Source organism: Aquarana catesbeiana, linkage group LG04 (assembly GCF_042186555.1).
Source record: "Aquarana catesbeiana isolate 2022-GZ linkage group LG04, ASM4218655v1, whole genome shotgun sequence".
In the NCBI taxonomy this organism is placed as follows: Eukaryota; Metazoa; Chordata; class Amphibia; order Anura; family Ranidae; genus Aquarana; species Aquarana catesbeiana.
Window position 1 is genome coordinate 270,663,561 of NC_133327.1, and position 21,462 is coordinate 270,685,022.

The following is a 21,462-nucleotide window of genomic DNA, read 5'->3' on the forward strand; positions in this document are numbered from 1 at the left end:
TGGAAATCTGCGCCTGCGCAAAATTTTGTGGCTACATCTGAGTCCAGGTTCAAGTCCCACCATCCAAGTGGACATAAAGTTAGATTATAATTATGCAGAGCGAGGCGGTGTTGGAACGCACATGCACACTCCAGCTGGTAGCAAAATGTGACAAAACACAGGCATTGGCAAAACATAGGCTTTAGTTTCCCTCCATTGGTTTGCAATAGCAAAAAAAAAAAAAAATAAAAAATAAAAATCATCAACAGGCATGTTTCCATCTACCAACAGCACGATTATGGAAAATCCCTCAAGATAAATACAAATACTGACATGACCTCATCATAGATTACATGAACTGTTTCCTCGATCACTTCTCCTGTGTTGTTTAGATGTTCTCCACAAATCGGAGTTGCCACGATAGAAGGAAATGCGGGTTTGATGCGGTTGATTAGAAAGATACAAAGTATCCTTCCATACACGTGCCCGGGTTGCAGCCACTATAAAGCACCTGCTCAGGTCACACAACACGCACACATTCCTCTCTATGTCCTCCAATCTTACTTTACTGCTTTCAGTTTCCTCTCACCATTGTACAGCTACAAAACGACTCTCTGAAAAACTGAACTTCGCTAACCCAAGCAAACTTTATTTGTACGGACAGAGCAGAGTACGTGCTTAGAACCCACGTGTGCCTTCCTCACAACGCCGCCATCTTGCCGTCTCTATTGACCACATGGTACATTCGCCCAAAATGGCTACAATCCCGAGCCGCATTCCGCTTCCTGATAGGTCAGTGTTAGCCCCGCTCTATCATTGGTGCGCGCTTTGCGTTCCAAGGTAGATTCTCAGCACGCTATTGGCAGCTCCTTCGGACATGCTCAGTATAGCACTCCGAGCCCTGGATGACGCCTCCCTCTAGGCTATCTCTCATTGGCAGCATCAGACACGTGATAAGCAATCTTTATTAGCGCCTTCTCTAGAGATCGCCTACCAGTCGGTTTCTTGTCACAGGCCCGTTACGTCCTTTAGAAGCGGAGCAGACCCACGTGACGTTCCATCCAGCGGATCCGACTGCCGACATGGTTAAGTTAGCAAAGGTAATATCTTTAACGCAATCGAGCTGCGTCTGCGCTCTACCAATTCGACTATTTATTTGTTTCTTTTTTTTAATATTTAATGTGCACATGTACAGTAACCGAGCAGGCCGGCGTATGCGCGATGTGTAATAGATCGGTAAAGGGGGGGTCGCGAGTGGCGACCTGGATCCGCGCAGCAGAGTACGGCAAAGCCCGGGGCTGTGCGCAGGCGCGGAGCTCGTTGGGTGACGTCATGCGGCTTTCCTGCTTATTTTTCTAGTGGTCAGTGAGGGGTCCAGGAGGGTGCCCGTTGTATTTGCAGTGAGACGGTGGATTGGGCTTTGTTCGTTGTAGGGAATAGACGTCTCCTACAATGTAAGCCCCCGTGTGGTAGGTGTGCGGCTCTTTATCGGCGCCATTTTGTTTTCCCGCGAGCCGAGTATGAGAGAAGCTCGGGCCTCACTTCCGCTCCCCACGCACGTTGGGTGAACCCGCGTGGCGGCTCCACGTGGTCCTCGGGCGGCCTGTTTGTAACATGTGGCCCTCCGAGGGTAGCACACTGCTCTCATTTTAATGGAGGGTTTTCATTGAAGAGGCGGGCAAATCGTGCCTCTCTCCTTCTCCCCCATACTAACATGTACTTCTACCACACATGTGCATTAATAACCTCATGTCATTCTCCCCCCATACCAACCCTGATCTGTACTAATACTACACATGGGCACATTAATATCTAACCTCATGTCATTCTCCCCCCTTACAAACCCTGATCTGTACTAATACTACACATGGGCGCATTAATATCTAACCTCATGTCATTCTCCCCCCTTACAAACCCTGATCTGTACTAATACTACACATGGGCGCATTAATATCTAACCTCATGTCATTCTCCCCCCTTACAAACCCTGATCTGTACTAATACTACACATGGGCACATTAATATCTAACCTCATGTCATTCTCCCCCCATACCAACCCTGATCTGTACTAATACTACACATGGGCACATTAATATCTAACCTCATGTCATTCTCCCCCCTTACAAACCCTGATCTGTACTAATACTACACATGGGCACATTAATATCTAACCTCATGTCATTCTCCCCCCATACCAACCCTGATCTGTACTAATACTACACATGGGCACATTAATATCTAACCTCATGTCATTCTCCCCCATACCAACCCTGATCTGTACTAATACTACACATGGGCACATTAATATCTAACCTCATGTCATTCTCCCCCCATACCAACCCTGATCTGTACTAATACTACACATGGGCACATTAATATCTAACCTCATGTCATTCTCCCCCCATACCAACCCTGATCTGTACTAATACTACACATGGGCACATTAATATCTAACCTCATGTTACCCCCTCGCACACCGGCTACACTCAGGATCCACAGTTTGCACGACGTTTTAGCTGCAGCCCCATAGATTTTCTATTAGGGCAAGTGGTTTTCTTTTTCTGAAAGTGTACCAAAAATCTCTCATGGTATGTCTTTAGCAGCCTTTTTCACTGTAGCAAAATCGTGGTTAAAATGCATATGTGTTTTTGCCATGATTTTGCGGTTTCCGATGCATTTTTGGGTTGCCTGTGAAAAACGGACGGTTTAAAAATGCAAATCGGCCTGCGATTTTACTGTGATTTCCATTTATTTTATTAATGAAAAGCTGCCTTTTTGGTGACTTTCAAAACCACACCAAAGATGCAGCATGCAGGACTTTTCAAAAATGCACCGCACCTGTAATAGTTATGTCAGGAGTCCCATTGGAGTTAAAGGGAAATATTTATTTTGCAAGATGAAAATGGATCAGTGTGAAAAGGCCCTTGGTGTGCTTTCAGAAAACACGAGACCTGTTATGTGATGCTTTGAGACTACAAGTACCATGAATCCTTGTCCACCTGTTAAAGCGCAGCTCCATCCAAAAGGGAAAACTCAGCTTCAAAATCAATGTAGTAGTCTACAGTGATAGCCATGATCCTTGGGGTCCTGCTCCACCAGCTCCCTCTTTGCCCACTGAGCAAAGGGGGAAGCTGGTCTGGCACTACCACCATTTAGAAGATCCATATAACCTGCCTATTGCATAAACTTGGAATTACTACTCTCTCTGTAAGTATTAGCTCTCATTCTCCCCTGTAACTTTGTTCTCGTTCAGTTGCGGTAAAAACTTTTTATAGAGCTTCGTGGCCCTATGAGACTGACTTGTAGACAATGTTTTGAATTTCTTTTTTTTTTTTTTTCCAAATAACATTTTATTAAGTTTGTATTATGGGAATATGTAAAATGTAGAAAAACAAATTGCAGGTCATATTATGGAACATTTCTTGCTCACATTTACTTGAAGCTTCGTACAATATACTCATAAGCCCTCATGCACACAGGCTGTTAAAATAACGTTATGAAAACGCCAGTATCTTTGCAGTGATTTTTTTTAAACTTTTTTCAGCGTTTTTGCAATAGCGTTTTTGAGCGTTTTTCCGCGTTAGCGTTTTTTTTTTTTTTTTTTTTTCAATGGATCAAAAACGTTAAACGTTGGTGAATGACGCTTTTGAGCGTTTTTCAGCATTAGAGTTTTTACAGCTGAAAAACGTCTCTCAGAACCCACTGGTCCTGGGTTTTTTTTTTACAGCTTAAAAACGCCTATGCCACTTGCAGCTCAAAAACACCTAGGTGGGCATGAAGCCATAGACTAACATAGACAGGCCTTTTTAAGCTGCAAAAAAAGCTCAAAAAAGCAGCTGTAAAAACGTCCGTGTGCACTCATGCAATGGGAACTTTTTCTGACCGAAAAATTGAGAACTTGCTCTCAATCTTTTGCTGGCTGAATTACCGATCATGTGTACGTGGCATTGGACAAGTTGTTCACCAGGTCCACCTCACGTTAGTGGGTGCATAACAACACAGCCCAATAGTGTCTAGTATTTTACCACGGATGTCAATTATAAGGAAGACAGACCTGATGGAGAACTAGTGTCTTAGCATCCCTATCGGGCTTTGTTCACTTTGGTATTATTGGTTGCTAGGATGCTGGCTGTCTGCATCCTAGCAAACAATGAAGCAAATGCGGAAACCGATAAGTTAACGTCAAACTTTCATTGAACACCCTTTCTCTGAATGCAAAAAATGAGGCTCTTTTTAGAATGACACATTTTTTTATTTATTGCAGGGAGCAAAGGCACAAGGAAAACCTAAGAAGGCACCTCCTCCAAAAGAAGTAGAAGACAGTGAGGAGGACGAAGAAATGGAAGAGGAAAGCAGTGATGAGGAGGTAACCTCTTAATTCTGCAATACATATTTAGTATATTGATGGTGCATTATTGTCCATTTGATCAAATTAAAGTAGAATTCAAGACTTTTATTTCACAAGCTGGCCCAAACTATTTCTGATACATTACATAAGTATGTTGCTGTGTGCGCTGCAATGTACTGTATTAACATTAGCCACATGCATTAAGCGGCACTACTTTCTGACCGACTTTCCATCTGCTGCCAGCACATGATGTGGTTTGCAGCAAGATTAAGACCCCTTTCACACTGAGGCAGTTTTCAAGTGTTTAAACACCAGAAATAGCACCTGAAAACCACCTCCTATTCATTTCGGTGTGACTTTTCTCACTGAGGTGGTGCATTTTTGGGGCGTTGGCAAAAGCCCTGCAAGCAGCATCTCTGGGGCGGTTTGGGAGCGCTGTATACAGCGCTCCCTGCCTATTGAAATGAATGGCCAACACTTTGGAAGTGCCGCAACACTGGGACTTTTAACCCCTTCTTGGGCCACCAGTGGGGGTTAAAAGCATTCCACTAGTGGCTGAAAAACGCTGCTTAACCTCTTGGCATCCGCGCTATAACCGAATGACGGCCATAGCACTGACCTGAATTTCAGAGAGGCCGTTACTCCTCCCCTGTGCACGCGTCCTTTGGTCACTGAGACTCGGGTGATCACCGATCCGAGCAAGGGGCTGTTCCCGGCCCCTTACCATGTGATCAGCTGTCAGCCAGTGACAGCTGATCACATGGTGTAAACAAAAGCTTGGTTATTTTTTTTTTCTCACGCTAACAGCGTGAGGAGAAAAAAAAGCCAATCGCCGGCTCATCTGCAAGGAACATCGGTCCCGAAGAGGCAATTATGCCTCATCGTTGCCCCCTATCAATGGCCACGAGTGCCTCCGATCAGTGCCGCCTCATCAGCGTACATCAATAAAGGAGAAAAATTACCTGTTTTAAAATTTTTATAACAATCTGAAAAAAAATTTATTTAAAGATTTGGTCTTTTAACATTTTTGAAAAAATAAAAACCGCAAAGGTGATTAAATCCACCAAAAGAAAGCTCTGTTTCTGGGAAAAAATTATAAACATTTCATTTGGGTACAGTTTTGTATGACCGCGCAATTGTCATTCAAAGTGCGTCAGCGCTGAAAATTGGTCTGGACAGGAGGGGGTTTAAGTGCCCAAAAAGCAAGTGGTTAAACAGCAGTAAAGAGCCGCTAAATCGAGCGGTGCTTTACTGCTAACGCTCAGCGGCCCCAGTGTGAAAGGGGTCTTATTGCTTGTCTTTGCGATTTGTCATTCCTACTTGGGTGTTTTGAAATCGCAGGCAGAATCGACTCAAACCTGCCCAAGATTCAGTACATCCAGGTGTGAATGCAACCTAAGCGTGTCCGAGAACACTGCAAAATCGTAGCGGTTTTCGGCAGTCATTATATGCAAATTTTTTTTTACTTCTTTCGGTACGATGCTGAAAACTATTTTTGCCCAATTTTGGGCAGCCGAAATTTTGGTGCATCACTAGTTTAAAGTAAAACTATAGGCAAAACTTTTTTTTTTTTTTGTATAGTGATTTAAGCCCTGTCAGTTTAGTTTTTGCCATCTGCATCCCATTGGGGAGATATAACTTCACTTCCTGTCCCAAAACACCCCATAGCCAAAACAGGAAATTAAATCCCTGCAAATTAAGGGAATTCCTTGGTGACCCCCAGATCACTGGAACTCTTGTCACCATTGGAAGCTTTCCCCTCTATTTTTCTGGGAACAGCCCAAAATGAGGGTTTTCTTTTACTTTCAACGATGAAGGTAATCGGGGCAAAGAGAGGGTGAATCTACCTAATGGGGGCATCCTTCTCTACTCTATCCAAAACTAAAAAACACAATTGCATTTTAGTTATACTTTAAGCTAATTTAAAATAGAAACAGTTTTATAATGTTGCTCATAGTAACAATATTCGTTTGATCCAGTGATCGAAAACTCATGCTTGCTTTCTTTTTCCCCCTTGCACAAAGTAAATGTACATTATGACTATACTTTCCTCTTTATAGGTCCCAGTGAAGAATACACCAGCCAAAAAAGTAGCCACTCCAGCTAAGGCAACTCCAGGGAAGAAAGCTGCCACTCCAGCGAAGCCTGTAGCCACACCAGGAAAGAAAGCTACTCCAGCAGTAGCAAAGAATGGAAAACGTGCAAAGCAGCAAGAGAGTGAAGACGAGGAAGACAGTGGTATGTTTATTTTAGTTTGCATTATATTGCAGCTATATAGGAGTCTTGCAATCCTTAATGCAATTCCCCCCACTGCTTTCGTATATGCAATGCCGTTTAATATTGGAGCATCAGTGGTTAAGACCTGTGTATGTGCAAGGATAGGAGTTCTTGTGCACACTTCATGTATTGATGTGATTTTAAGATGATGATTTGCTTTAAAGGTGAAGAAGAGTCTGAAGAGGAAACTGAACCAGTTGCCAAGAAACCTGCTGCCAAAAAACCTGTAGCAAAGAAAGAAGAATCTGAGGAGGAAGAAGAAGATGATGATGAGGAAGATGGTATGCTTAATGTGCATTATAGTGTTTGTTAGTAGGAATATTTTATGTTGGGCATGGATTGGTCAAAGCACTGGCACACATGATGAATATATTGGGACTTAATACAGAATAAGTCTTCATGTTGAGATCCTCAGCTGATGTGCTGTTTTTTGCATATGCACAGATGTGTCTGATTTGTTTAATTTTGCTAGATGGTGTAACTGAAAATGTATGCTAATCAAATGATGAAATTCTTTAGATGAATCTGAAGAAGAGCAAAAACCCGTTGCCAAGAAAGCTCCTGCCAAAAAGCCTCAAGTTAAACCTGCAAAGGAGGAGTCTGACGACGATGAGGAGGGTAAGCTGCCTTCTGTGTTGTAAATTGTTGGCACAAATGATGAACAATTTTGGGACTTAATACTGATCCTTGATGACTGTTGTTTGCTGATGTGCCATAAACAATGTTTTGTTTTTAGAATGCAAGAGTTATCAATTTCCCTCCCCGTCTTTCAGGACAGCCACATTGAGAGACTTTAGATCCTCCTCTTCCTGGGAACCACTGCGCCAGCCCCCATAAATTTACACCTCCCCCTGCCAGCCTCAGTTATTTGTATTTATATTTTATCATAAATTATTTATTTTTTTTAGACTTGGCTAATATGGGGTTAAAACCTTTGCCAAGTTTTTATTGCTTTGTCCCCATTGTGGAGATTAAAAATGTTGCCACTGAAACAGGGGGGGCATTTTCCAATGGAGGCACTGCATTGTTCTGTTTTGACATCTATTAATTTATAAAACCGTGTTTTGATTAAAAAAAATACGATTGTTTTAAAATTTTAGACTCTGAATCTGAAGAAGCAATGGAAGTGACACCATCTGTTACTAAAGGAAAAAAAGCTGCTCCTGCCAAAAAGGAGGAATCAGATGAAGAGGATGAGGAGGATGATGAAGATGACGATGAGGAAGATGATGATGAAAGTATGTTATCTACTATGTTGCATCTTGTATAACCTATAGTGGTTTCCTCTGCTAACTTCTGTTCTTTTCAGAGGTCACAAAAGACTCTGCAAAGCGCAAAAAAGAAATGCCCAAGAATAAAGCTGCTCCTGAAGCAAAGAAGCAGAAGACAGAAGGTGGAAATGAAGGTACTTGGTTTCATACCCGCAAAGTATAACTGTTATCTGGGACCATCTCAAATGTACAAGGGAAAGGTATAATCAAGTACATATAAAACCTTTTGAAACGTGGAGTGATCTTTATTCTCTTGATTGCTTCCACTAGAACGCCCACTCTTGCCATGGTTCCCTGATCTCTGCTTGCCAACCTAGTTTGCTTCCGGGTCTGCCTCTAATGCAATGCGATCTGTATTACATCCAGGAGAGACATCTAGGGTTAAGACCCTGGATGGTTCATTAAAGAGGGCCTGTCACCAAAAAATGGGTGACTTCGTCCCCTATGTGAGAGAGAGATATATATATATATATATATATATATATATATATATATATATATATATATATATATATATATATATATATATTTATTTCTCTATCTATTTGCACCCGAGCGCACACAAATATCAGTAGCACCTACACATGAAGAAAAATGCTGATTGGCGATACGCATGTTGCATATCGCCACATGCTGGAGTGAGCAACATTTCCAGACCCCTCCGTAACACTAAACTGATTACCTTTTTGAGGTAAAAATATAGGATACTGAAGTTTGTCACCATTTCACGGGCGCATGCAAATTTAAGGCTTGACATGTTGGTTATCTGTTTACTTGGTGCAACCTCATCTCTTATATTTTACCAAGAAAAGGTAATTTATTGCATTTGTGTGCCCTAAATAACATGTTTCTTTTTGGTTTTTTTTGCATTTGTGCAAATGTAAAACTGCTGACAGCGAAAAGTTAAATGCCTAGTAGTTTGCTGCTTGACATGCTCATGCAGTTTTGAGGGTTGACAAATTTAGTAAAATTCACCTGGTGATAAAATGGCCCATTTTGGAGTATAGGAGTAATAACAAAATGCCAATTGAGTTGCTTCACAGAATGGCGTTAATACTTGCAAGTCTACATGTGTCAAATGATGATAATTTAAAGCCAAATTTAGGCTTCCTATCCTTTACAGCCACAGAAGCTGCCTCCTTAGCTTCTGTTTGATCTGCAGTTGCCATGGTACTGCACATGTGCTTGGTTTTAATACTAGCCATTTGATGGCTTGACAGTATTTAGTTGAAAGCACAAACTGTAACCATTGCCATTCATGTTAAATTGCTGTTTTTTTTTTTATACTTGTGTTCCTTTGTCTCCAGACAAACACTGTCTGAAATTCCTACTTTGCATGCAAAACATTCTTTAATGTTGGCTACTATTTGAAGTTCTGTAGTCTAGTCTATATTTGCTAATGTGTATTTGACATTTCTGGTTTTAAATCAGTTTTTTTTTTTTTTTTGCTAGGTTTGTCAGTGTTTGTTGCAAATCTGAATTCTTCAAAAGATTACGATGAACTTAAAGATGCTCTGAGGGAGTTTTTTTCTAAGAAGAGCTTGCCAGTGCAGGATGTACGGATTGGAGCCTCCAAGTAAGTATTTCTTGAGGTAATGCGCTGAATAGGCACCCTGTGCTGCAGCTCCCTTACGGTTCCATCTGTATTGCAGGAGGTTTGGCTATGTGGAGTTTGCTACTGCGGAGGAAGTGGAAAATGCACTGAAATTAAATGGAAAGAAGGTTCTTGGTTTTGAGATTAAAGTAGAGAAGGCCAACACTCCTGCCGAGAAATCAAAAAATGCAGAGAACAAAAAAGGTAGGCTTTTTGTCCACTTCCCATATAGTACTTTGATTTGAATTGCCCTGTTGGCTGGTCTTACATTTATTCTAATTGTATATTCAAAGTGCATATCTAGTCTAGCAGGAATGGGTGCTTCTGTGCACCCTTTTGATCCTAATTGACTTGTTTACAAAGGGCTTAACAATCCCTGCTACCAAACTCAATTACTGCTTACTGTGTACCCTTTTTTATAGAGATGCTTTTAATCAGTGGCTCCAAAAGATGTTGGTAGCCTGGCTGAAGTCAGTGCTGACACACTGACTTCAATGCTTATTCACCAGTTTTGAAAGTGTGCAGATGGGGAAAGTTTAGCATTCAATCAAGTTTATATCTGCATCCTTTTTCCAACAATAGCTTCAGATTACCTCTGACACGTTTCCTTTTAAGTAAAGCCTTCGATACTAAATACAATTTTAATTTGAGATGAGCATGCAAAGGAAGACAAGAGTAGCCATATTATGGTTCATGTTCTGAGGCCATACAAATGCAGACCTGTTCAGAGTTGGCTTTTCACAACAGGCTTTATTCTTTGAAAATTTTTAACTTTGCTTTTTCACTGGTTTTCTAAAGATGGATCTGAAAAGCATAGTCTGCAGTGAAAATCCAATGGGATTTTCAAAGCTAAGCTGGTCTAAACTAAATCTAGCAGAACTCTGGTGGTTAGTTCTGGAGCTGCACATTTTGCCGGGTGGGTTATCTGAATGGGATTTCTATATAATTAAAACATTTTAAGGCTTAGAGTGATATGTTCAACTTCATAACTTTCATTTCTAATCTTAGAGAGAGATGCACGAACTCTGTTTGTTAAGAACATCCCCTATAGCACAACTTCAGAGGACTTGCAAGAGATTTTTGATAATGCCAAAGAAATTCGTCTTCCAACTGCAAAAGATGGTACTAGTAAAGGGTAAGTTGATTCATGCTATCTTTATGCCGGCCAGCAATATAATTTGATAAGGTAATGCTAATTTTCATGGGGGTGAATTCACATTCTTGTACTTTATTGCATTGAGCGGCCCATTCACTACTGCCAGTGCATTGTAACAGACTGTAAAAACAGATATCTATTTCTCTATGTATGATCCTGTGTACAGCTGCTGCCCTGTAGCAGCATGTGGTAAAACTATGTTTGAATTTTAGGCTTTTCCTGATTTACTTCTATATCCAGCAATTGCATGGTTGTCTATACCCTGTTAACTGATCTAATCCTGAGATTTTAATTCTTCTATAGGCTGCTTCCAGGCATACGTTTGGCTATACTGTTTAATGTTACAAGTGTTTTATGAAGCACCTGCATTTTCTACATGCTGTTGTGGTCTTTTTGGGATTGTGTTAGTAATGCTGTAAATACAGGCAGCTAGAGGCATACACCAGCTTTAAATTTATCAGAGAACCATTAGGTTTCTGGTCATTGCCCTATCTGTCTTTCTGAAATCCTATTGTAATACAGTACATTAAGTCATAAAAACTGTTTTTCCTGTGCATATGTTAGTTTTAAATAGGTGAAAATGTTGCTAAACGGGTCTATTGTAATTGTGAGGCTGGGTACCCTTTGGTTTTAAGATTGTAAAACCAAACCATTTTAGGCAGTACATAGTCGCCATTGGAGAACTACGGTATTTTGTCAATCTTGTAAACATCTGTAGTGTTTAACCACTTCAGCCCCGGAAGATTTGGCTGCTCAATGACTAGGCCATTTTTTGCTTTTCGGCACTGCGTCGCTTTAACTGACAATTGCGCTATAAAAATGCACTGATTACTGTGTAAATGTCGTTGTCAGGGAAGGGGTTAACACTAGTGGGTGATTATGGGCTTAACTGTGTTCCCTAGTGTGATCTAACTGTAGGGGGAGGGGACTGACTATAGGAGATGAGATCGTGGTTCCTAGCTACTATAGGAACTCGCGATCTGCCTCCTCACAGAACAGGAATTTGTGTTGACACACGTCCCTGTCCTGCCTCTCGTGACCGCGAGCATTATTCCCCCCCCCAGTGCCCTGAAGGAGCTGACATACAACTACAACGGCTCGTGGGATCGTGCCGACCTGCCGCAGTATGACGGCGGCTGGTCAGCAAGTGGTTAAAGCACAAATCCTGCTTCGTTGGCCTTGGTTAATTTAAGTCATATGTAAGCTTTGTTGTGTTCTGCTGCAGTGTGGCACTACATGATTTTCATGCATGAACGTCATTAAAACTGAGCCTTTGTATAGCATGTAGGTTAATGTACTGTGCAGGATTTTGGTTTATAAAGGCACCCTGTTGCAAAGTCGACAGACACTTTCTTTTTTTTTTTTTTTTTTTTTTCTGCGCCTCATGTACACAGATCACAACTACATTTAATTACGTTAACGTTCCTGGTTCACATTTTTGTCACATCTAAACTATTGGCCACATGTTTTACATTCTTTCAGGGTTTGAATGATCAGCCTTGTGTATACAGATATATAGCATGTCCTTAAATGATTATTATTATTATTATTATTATTATTATTATTATTATTATTATTATTATTATTATTATTATTATTATTATATTTTTTTTTTTTTTTTTTTTTTTTTTTTTAGGATTGCCTATGTGGAATTCAGCACTGAAGCTGAGGCAGATAAAGCTATTGAAGAAAAACAAGGTTCAGAGGTTGAAGGCCGTGCTATCTTCATAGATTACACCGGAGAAAAGAGTCAAAATTCTGGAGGCAGAAAAGCACCAGGAGGTTTGTGGCGTGTAAAATATAGCTATTTAAAGAAGTCCAGCCTAAGCTCGTTTGACTGGGCTTCTATGGGTCAAGGAGTGCAATTCCTTTTGCACTCCTGTGACCTGTTTTTAGCAGAGAGCTCTCTGCTGATGTTGCACTAATCGGTCCAGGCACCGCAACAATGTAAGTTGGGATTTGCCAGGTGCCTGGACTGACACCTGTCTCAGCCGCTACCCACCCCTCCACAGCTTCGCGCTCCAGTGAGTGGAAGAGCTGAGCGCTCCAGTGAGAGTGGAAGAGCTGAGCGCTGCTGAATGACGGTCAGAAGCTCTCTGCTCAGGGAGCTGAGAACCGAGCCATTGGTGATGTTTGATCGCTTGGCTCTCAGTGTAGAGGTTAAGTATGATGGGGGGGGGGGCCTAAACCCATACTTCCCTTTTAATCTAAAACCCCTCTGTAATTTCAAGCTTCAGGTGAAAAATTGCCTGAACCATAAGCACCCTAAACAATTGCGTTATGTTGCACTTGTTCATAACTTGGTTTTAGAATTAATCGTTTAAAGAGGAAGTAAACCCTGCAAAGTAAAAGCATAATGGACACTTAGTATGCATCGCATACTAGCCAAATATGTGCCACTTACCTGCAAACGAAGCCCGCGATGTCACTGCTATTGGCCACATCCACCATCGCCCCTCTTCCTTCCAGGGTGGGGGATTCCAGCTCTGTGACTGGCCAGAGGTGCGTGACATCCCTCCCATGTGGGAGTCGTCACCGCACATACTAGTGAAGAAACTGCACAGAGGGCCGTGTTTGCACAGCGCATGTGTCGATGACATCGGCTCACTACAAGGTTAAATGTCTCCTAAACAACGCGTGTTTAGGAGATATTTACAGTACCTGTAGATAAACCTTTTATAGGTTTGCCTGTAGGTACAACTTTCGCATTGGGTTATACAACTACTTTAAAGCTGGAAATGATGACTGTTAACTCAGAATAATTATGGTGAAATAACATTTTATAAGATAGTCAAGTTCTGATCCAGCTGTTCATATTGGATATATATGGACTACATTTTAAAAACTTAGTGTTGCTGCATAAACTTCCTACTTGAATTTGTTGCCATGGAAGTAACATGTAATTGTCTGTCTTTTAGGAGAGTCAAAGGTAATTGTTGTGAACAACTTGTCCTATAATGCCAATGAAGACAGTTTGCAAGAAGTTTTTGAAAAGGCAACTTCTATTAGGATACCACAGAATAATCAGGGCCGGCCAAAAGGGTATGTATGTAGACTAATATTGTAAAAGATTTTTGCATCTAGTAATACTGTTTATAGGAATGTTGCAGGTGTATTCACACCTATTTAAATGTGAATGGGTACACTTGCTAGTAACTGTTAATGTAAAATCCTGACAAGGTTTCTTCGTTATGCTAATTATAACCTTTTTTACACTTGTAGGTTTGCCTTTATAGAATTCCCTTCTGTAGAGGACGCAAAGGAGGCGTTGGAGTCCTGTAATAATACAGAGGTCGAAGGAAGAACGATTAGACTGGAGTACAGCCAGTCAGGAGGAGCTCCAGGTGGGGGGATATGTTGCGTAACACTACTAAAATTAAATTCAAGCTGGAAATGATGATGACTCTATCTGATTACCATTGATGAAAAAAATGTTTTCTAGATAGTCAAGTACTGATCCAGCTTTAACCCACATATTGGACTACCACACTTTATCTTTGTGGTCACTGAGTCACTTCTTGTTGTGCAGCCTGTTCAATTTATTGGGCTGTTTAAATGCAGCACATGTTAATGTTTTGTATCTTGCCCTGTGGACCTGTTCTAGTTCTTCCTTGCGAATTACAACTGGGAAACCTCCCAGTGGGGGGTGTGGTTTTGTTTTTTGTGGACCTGAATGGAAGCTCCATACAAGTCTATGGAGTGATGGATGCCAGCGGCGGTGACCTGTCCACTCTGCAACAGTGGTCAGAGACTGACCTGTCATCCGTCGGCTCAGCGGGGGTCAACGGATCGATCCCTGCTGAGCAAACGTCTGTCAAACGAACATTATGTGTGAAAGAGGCCCTTGGTGACCTCCCCAGGGTAATTGGAGGTTCCCCTGTCTTGTAAGTAAAGTCACATCTGGTTCAAATTCAAGTTTTGGTCCTTATGGTTAGCTCCTAGTCTGGATTTGTCATTGGCTGCTGCCAATTCAGTTGGACTGCTTTTGGATATCACAAATATCTAGAAATTGCTGCATTCCTTTTGTCCCTCAACGGGCGATATAAAAAATGTTCTTGAAGTTGCCTTTAACTGCTATAGGACCGGAAGGATTTACCCCCTTAATGACCGGGCCATTTTTTGCAATTCAGCACTGTCTTAACTGACAATTGTATGATGTATCCAAACAAAATTGCCCTACAGTGTTCAGAGCTAAAAATAACCCCTTCCCTGCCAGTGTCATTTATCAATGGCTAACACTAGGAGGCAATCCAATGGTTTAAGTATGTCCTAGGGAGGTGTTTCTAACTGGGGGAGTGGACTGACTGGAGTACAGAGATCACTGTTCCTGAACACTAGGAACAGGCTATCTCCCTGTACTCTCCTGTCAGAACGGAGATCTACTTTGTTTACAAAGGCAGCTCCCCAATCTTCCTTTCTGAGGAGCAATTGTTGCCACGTTCCCAGTGACTTGTGCACGAAATGGCTTTCATACACTTTAACAAACCTATAGTTGATTAGTGGGGTGCAAAGAGGTTTTGACTAAAAATGGCAAATAGGTTTCTTTTAATTTACTCTGCCGTTCAAATTACTGTTTTTGTTATGCCTTAGGATCTAATCAGTCAAAGACACTTTTTGTCAGAGGACTTTCTGAAGACACATCTGAAGAAACCTTAAAAGAGGCTTTTGATGGCTCTACAAATGCTAGGATAGTTACCGATCGAGACACTGGAGCTTCAAAGGGGTGAGTGGTAAATCTTAAGCTGTAGCTGCTAGCAGAAATCTAACACCTGCAAACAAGATCTTACTCTTACGGGTTTTGTATACCTTCTCTTTGAGCTCTACCCTGCCAGCTTCCTGTGGCAGTGATTGGATTCGCAAGGGAAGGATAGAAAGCGCACTCCTAGCCTAAAGTTGCCCCTCGCATGAGGAGTGAATGGCTTCTGTGCAACAAGTTATTTAAGGGAGCAAAACTGTTTTAAGCAGGGTTTTATGAAAGAGTTCTGTTTTTTTATAGCTATTTCACTAAACTTTGGGCTTAAGTCAGACATGCTTATGATAGAGTGACTTCAAAGTGTGGAGTGCTGCTCCTATGCTTATATGGTCCTCCACACACAAACTGAGATAAAGCAAATACTAAAACTTCTGGTACTTGGTAGCCACTTAGTTTAGAGTTTTTTTGGGCAAAAATAAAAATATATATGCAGTAAATCTCTGCAACACATGAAGATGTTTCAGTGTTTTGCCTCTTTAAAACTGCTACAAGTACCATTTCCGTAACGTTGGGGGGGGGGGGGGGGGTTGCTAGGTAATTTCTAGCAAAAATGTAGGATATCATGCTGAGTCATTGATAAATGTCTGATTTATTCACTTCCTACGTTTTTGGATATTTAACTTATCTGGTTATGTCAATACATACCTCATGCTGAATTTTCTGCTGTATTGTATGTAAACTTTGTTAAATACAAAATGTTTGGAAGTAGTGGTAAATACTTTCTACATGTAGCTCTATAACTTCAATTTCAGATTATTTCATACAGTTTTATTTCTTCTCACTTTTTGTGTTTTGTTTTTTTTCCCTCTCTCTCCACATTGAACAGATTTGGCTTTGTAGATTTCTCCACTGCTGAAGATGCTAAAGCTGCAAAGGAAGCAATGGAGGATGGGGAAATAGATGGAAACAAAGTTACCCTAGATTTTGCAAAACCTAAAGGTGAAGGTCAGCGAGGCGGCCGTGGTGGTTTTGGCGGCAGAGGAGGCGGCCGTGGTGGTTTTGGCGGCAGAGGAGGCGGCCGTGGTGGTTTTGGCGGCAGAGGAGGCGGCCGTGGTGGTTTTGGCGGCAGGGGTGGAGGACGTGGAGGTTTTAAAGGTGAGCTGGGCATAACTATTTCTAGTTGGTCTGAAACAATAATGTGGTAAGATATATATTTTTTTTTTTATCTCCATTTTCCCCTATTAAATGCCGCCTTTTTATTTTTAGGTAGAGGAGGTGGAGGATTCAGAGGTGGAAACCAAGGGCAAGGAAAGAGAATCAAATTTGATGACTGAAGAGTTTTTTTTTATTCTTGTCTCCTTCAAATTTCAAGCCATCTCCCTTAACTGAAAGGACTCTGAGAGCTGAAGGGGGCAATGAAATTCCCCTCAATCTATCATCTAGCTATGGCAGAGCCTTCTGTGTGGACATTCCAGTGTGGAGACATACCTTTTTCCTGTTAACATCCGGACACCAAGTCATTTCATGGAAGATGTGATTGCTTGACTGTCCTTTACAGACTTTTTTTTAAAGAAGTGTGTGTGTGTGAGAAGAAACAATGTCCTGAAGTTTGTCTGTTTTACTCACTGTACAATTTTTTTCCTACAAATCCTGTAGTATTTTGCTATAAATGCAGAATGTTAATGGTTTGTGCTTCAGCCGCTGTCTTCAGATTAAAGGACCTCATCTGGTTACATATAAATTTTTATTTATATATATATATATATTTTTTTTTAATATCCTGCTTTTACAAATGTCAGGTCTCTAATGCAGCACTACAATTCTGACATAATGATGTACTTGGCATTTAGAACTCCAGCCAGAACCTTTTGGTGTTCAGCGCGGTTTGTCCCCTTAAGGGAGATTTCTTGCCATTTATGGTGACAACATTTGGTACTTGTAGGCCTTTAAAGCCTTAATTTCAACTAGTTCCCTCCTACTTTTTGTACTACTACACAACTTCCCATGTCTTCTGGGTCTCCTGCACCTTGGGACTCCCTATCCAAATGGAGACTCTGCTTCTTGTGCCTCATCTGGGCTGTGTATGTCTCTCTCGCCCACGCTCTCTCAGTACCTGGTACTAAACAGGATGATCACTTTATTTTTTTTTATTATTTTGTTTGGGCACTCCTGACCTACAAAGTTGATCAGGATCAGTTCTGGCTTTTTTTTTTTTCCTACCTTGGCAAAGACCTGCCCCCTCATTCACCTGCTACTTGCTGTGCTTTGGTTTAGTCTCCACCCTGAGTGCTCATTCATGGCATCACCAGTGTGGAATTGTTAAGACAACCTCCCCTGCCGAGGGTCTGTTTTCCTCTGAATGGCCTAACGCAAGCTTTTAGTGTATATGGCCGCCTCACAGGTGTCTCCTCCTTTTTTTTTTTTTTTTTTTTTTTTTTTTTTTTTTTTTTGGGGGGTATCTTTCGTTAACTGGTGAGTTTATTCAGCTTTATCCCTCCCAAGAAAGCCCACTCTTTCTAAAAAAAAAAAAAAAAAAAAAAAAAGCTTAGACCCTTAACCACCAGAAGGATTTATCTCCTTAATGGCCAGGCCAATTTTTGCGATACTGCACTGCATTACTTTAACTGACAATTGTGCGGGCGGTAAGGCGGTGATCAGTGCTTTTTAGCATGACTGCTGCGGACAAATCTGATCCTAAATGACACCGATACAGTGATCAGTGCTAAAAAACACTGATTACTGTATAAATGACACTGACAGGGAAGGGGTTAACACCAGGGGCAATCAAAGGGTTAAGTGTCCTACGGAGGTCATTTCTAACTGTGGGGACAGCCTTCACAGATCACTGTTCCTGATTACTAGGAACAGGCTATCTCTCTGTACTCCCTGTCATAACGGATCTGCCATGTTTACATAGGCAGATCCCCATTCTCCCTCTGTGCGCCCGGCCAACATTACAGCTGCCGTAGCGTTGTATGGGTACATTGTTTAGCACAATAGAGCTGCTCTGCCACATTATATCTGCTGCGGGTGGTCCTTAAGTGAACAGTCAGGTTACCCCTTTTCTTTCAGAAGTGTGAGGGGTGTTGAGTCAATACCCTCTTAGCATAGTCTCCTCGTTGATGCTCAGCGCTTCACAGCCCTGCTCTTCTTTGCTGGGTGCCTGGTCTGAGTGACGCATCTAAATGGTCTCTGCAGAAAGTCCTGGCTTCAGCATACTTGGTTTGACTCTGCTGAATATAAGGTTTCAGAACCTTCGCCTCTGGAAAAGTTTTAATCCTCCCTGTGACAGGACAAGTGGCCTGGATGATGCTGAGTATTATCTGTGCTATCCTTTCTAGAGAAAATAAATTGTCTTGCTCTCTACCGGTGGTCTCTGTACCCAAAGAGGTTTGCACATGGGTACTCCACATTTCTTGTGTGGTATAAAGAAATCTTCACTAGAGGGCTCTGTGCTTCACTGGGTACTCAGCAGCCAGAACACACTGGGCTTTTGCTAGGAAAGGAGTATTACCAGAGGATTTTGTGGGACCCAATTACCTGTAATTGGCTCTTTCTGTGGCTGATCCATAGCATCTAAGTTCCCTCTGTTCTGCCTTTTTAATCAAGTGGGTGTTCTCTAGCAGTGTGGCCAAGGTTCATAATTCATATTCCTTGCTCCATCATGGGTGGTTCTCTGGACTATGGTGCATAGTAGTACTTCTGTGCTTAACCACTTCCGGACTGCCGCACGCCGATGTACAGCCTCACTTTGAGAACAGATATAGCTGCTGCCATAACCCCGGCATCGCAGTGTTCGGCCAGGGGTCCGGTACAAGATAAGTGGTCTGTGCGGTGAATTCACCGCAAAATCACTTATCGGTGCCCGTAGAGGGGGCCCCTCCCGCAGCGATACAGTGCCCTCTGCTGCTTACCGGAGTCACCGGCAGGGACTGAGGCAATCGGATCCTTCCCGTGGCTGTGCATGGAGATGAGTGAGGGGAAGATGGGGGGGGGGGGGGCCCACGGGGGGGGGGGGGGGGGGGCCCACCCCACCCCACCCCACCCCACCCCACCCCACCCCACCCATCTCCCTGACACACTGCAGGGCGGAAGCAATGTCAAAATGTCACTTCTGCCCATGGCTCTTAAAGGGCTATTTTTTTTATTGCATTTTACTGTAAATATGAGATCTGAGGTCTTTTTGACCCCAGATCTCATATTTTTTAAGAGGTCTTGTTATGCTTTACCTTTTTTTATTTTTACACTGTAAAAAAAAAAAAAAATTTTAAACATGCCCCGTCCTGCCAGGCTTGTGTGCAGAAGCGGATGCATACGTGAGTAGCGCCCGCATATGAAAACGGTGTTCAAACCACATGTGAGGTAGCTCTGCGATCGGTAGAGCGAGAGCAATAATTCTAGCCCTAGACCTCCTCTGTAACCCAAAACGTGCAACCTGCAGAATTTTTTTAAATGTCGCCTATGGAGTTTTTTAAGGGTAAAAGTTTGTCGCCATTCCACGAGCGGGCGTGATTTTGAAGCGTGACATGTTGGGTATCAATTTACTCGGCATAACATTATCTTTCACAGTTATAAAAAAAAAAAAAAAAATTGGGTTAACTTTACTGTTTTATTTTTAATTCAAAAAAGTGTATTTTTTATAAAGGTGCGCTTGTAAGACCGCTGCGCTAATAGGGTATGACAAAGTATTGCAGCGACTGCCATTTTATTCTCTAGGGTGTTGGAACCCAGGTGGTAACCTGTAATGGCTTTTAAAGCTTCGCCTATGGATAGCACATTTTTTGCCACCATTGCATGGGCGTGTGCATTTTTAAAGTGTGACATGTTTGGTATCTATTTATGCGGTGTAACATTTTATATTTTACAGAAAATTTGGTCGGGTATGTGGTTTTTTGCATTTGAAAAACTGCTGCCCAAAAGATGGCAACAGCTGTCGGGTGAACCCTCTATTCCTGGAACTTATTTCTATTATAAGTCTGAGACCCTCCAAGCCTGCAAGTAAGTCCCCCTCACAATGAGAGGTGCCCTGTTTGTTAACAAGGGGAGAGGTTTGTTGGCCTTTGGCGGTTTGGGTCCAAAATGTAGTATGCAAAGGCTACAAATGGGAATTTCAGTCTGTTTCCACCCAACTTAATGTTAAACTTGCCAGGAGCCAACTGACCCTGTTTTTGCATGAGGGTCTCTTGGGCCTAATGATGTCTGCCTTCAACCACTTTAAGACTAGGCTTTTTTTTGGCATTTTTTTTTTTCCCCTAATCCGTCTTTCAGGACAGCCACCTGAGACCTTGGCTCCTCCCCTCTGTAGGAAACACCGCGCCAGCCTTCTATAAATTCCCTCTTCCCCTGCTGGCTCCTCAGTTTGTGTTTCCTCCAGAGGGGAGGACACCACAGGAACCAGCCAGGAGAGCCAGAGGGAGGCTCAGGCAGCATGTCCTGAAAGAAGAGTAGACACTCCTAGGACAGACCAGGGAAGAGTTAATGTGCAGTCCTCAGACCCACAGTGGTATGGCACCTGGTCAAAAGTTTTGTTGTTAAAGTCACCCCTGCATGCCTGAGCGCAGGTGGAGGATGGGGGGGGGGGGGGTGCCTTTTCATCACCGAGGGCGGTGGAACGGAGTGCAGGTTCAGCAGTACCATGCCCTCAGCAGCGTGATACAGCAAACACGCCAGGTATTGGGACTGCACGGCCTGTGGTGGGTGACGTCATATCCAGCCGAAGGGGTGTGCACTTCCGGTTCCGGCCGCAGATGCTGTAGAGGAGCTGTACATGCTGTGGTGACAGGAGAGGCTCTGGAGGTGACACCAGGATGGCGGATGCAGACGAATCCGACCACACTTCTCCAGCAGAGACCAGCTCCAGCCATGGAAGGGGAACCTAGGGTGGAACTCCCCTGGCCTGAATGCACCCCCCCCCTACCTTTAGCATGTGGGATACATAAGCAAAGGGGGGTAGGTAAAGGACCCTCCTGTGTCAGAGGGTGGTTCATAGGGCCCCTGGTGAGGTAAGCCCATATGAAGATGTTGCACTCCTGCAATTTTGCAGGGGAGGGTGCTTTAATATTAATTGTGGGTTTTTTCTTTGTCTTCAGAAAACAGACAAAACCAGGGCCCCAGGCATTATGTAAAGAATGTATCAGTAAGTTA

General features: G+C 42.5%; 1 protein-coding gene and 4 non-coding genes across 5 annotated transcripts; all 5 read left to right on the forward strand.

The window, feature by feature from the left end:
* The first annotated feature begins 889 nt into the window (after positions 1-889).
* NCL (nucleolin) lies at positions 890-17,059 on the forward strand. Its single transcript, XM_073626515.1, has 16 exons — positions 890-1,079; positions 4,244-4,345; positions 6,388-6,565; positions 6,769-6,885; positions 7,124-7,222; positions 7,705-7,842; positions 7,914-8,009; positions 9,328-9,451; positions 9,528-9,673; positions 10,478-10,604; positions 12,262-12,407; positions 13,544-13,667; positions 13,848-13,969; positions 15,216-15,348; positions 16,205-16,473; positions 16,585-17,059. Exons 1-16 carry the CDS (start codon positions 1,062-1,064, stop codon positions 16,650-16,652), a joined length of 2,007 nt encoding a protein of 668 aa, XP_073482616.1. The 5' UTR covers positions 890-1,061; the 3' UTR covers positions 16,653-17,059.
* LOC141142059 (small nucleolar RNA SNORD82) lies at positions 6,958-7,028 on the forward strand. Its single transcript, XR_012244305.1, has one exon. It is a non-coding gene; the product is annotated as a small nucleolar RNA SNORD82 (small nucleolar RNA).
* On the forward strand, positions 7,252-7,317 carry LOC141142058 (small nucleolar RNA SNORD82). The gene has a single exon (XR_012244304.1). It is a non-coding gene; the product is annotated as a small nucleolar RNA SNORD82 (small nucleolar RNA).
* Positions 13,359-13,432, forward strand: LOC141142064 (small nucleolar RNA SNORD20). Its single transcript, XR_012244309.1, has one exon. It is a non-coding gene; the product is annotated as a small nucleolar RNA SNORD20 (small nucleolar RNA).
* On the forward strand, positions 14,014-14,087 carry LOC141142063 (small nucleolar RNA SNORD20). Its single transcript, XR_012244308.1, has one exon. It is a non-coding gene; the product is annotated as a small nucleolar RNA SNORD20 (small nucleolar RNA).
* Positions 17,060-21,462: the final 4,403 nt, after the last annotated feature.

Bases quoted from the DNA above. Each gene is read 5' to 3' on its own strand.
- NCL (XM_073626515.1), top strand. The intron at 4,346-6,387 runs GTAACCTCTTAA...TCCTCTTTATAG, and splicing joins AGGAAAGCAGTGATGAGGAG to GTCCCAGTGAAGAATACACC. The intron at 6,566-6,768 runs GTATGTTTATTT...TTTGCTTTAAAG, and splicing joins TGAAGACGAGGAAGACAGTG to GTGAAGAAGAGTCTGAAGAG.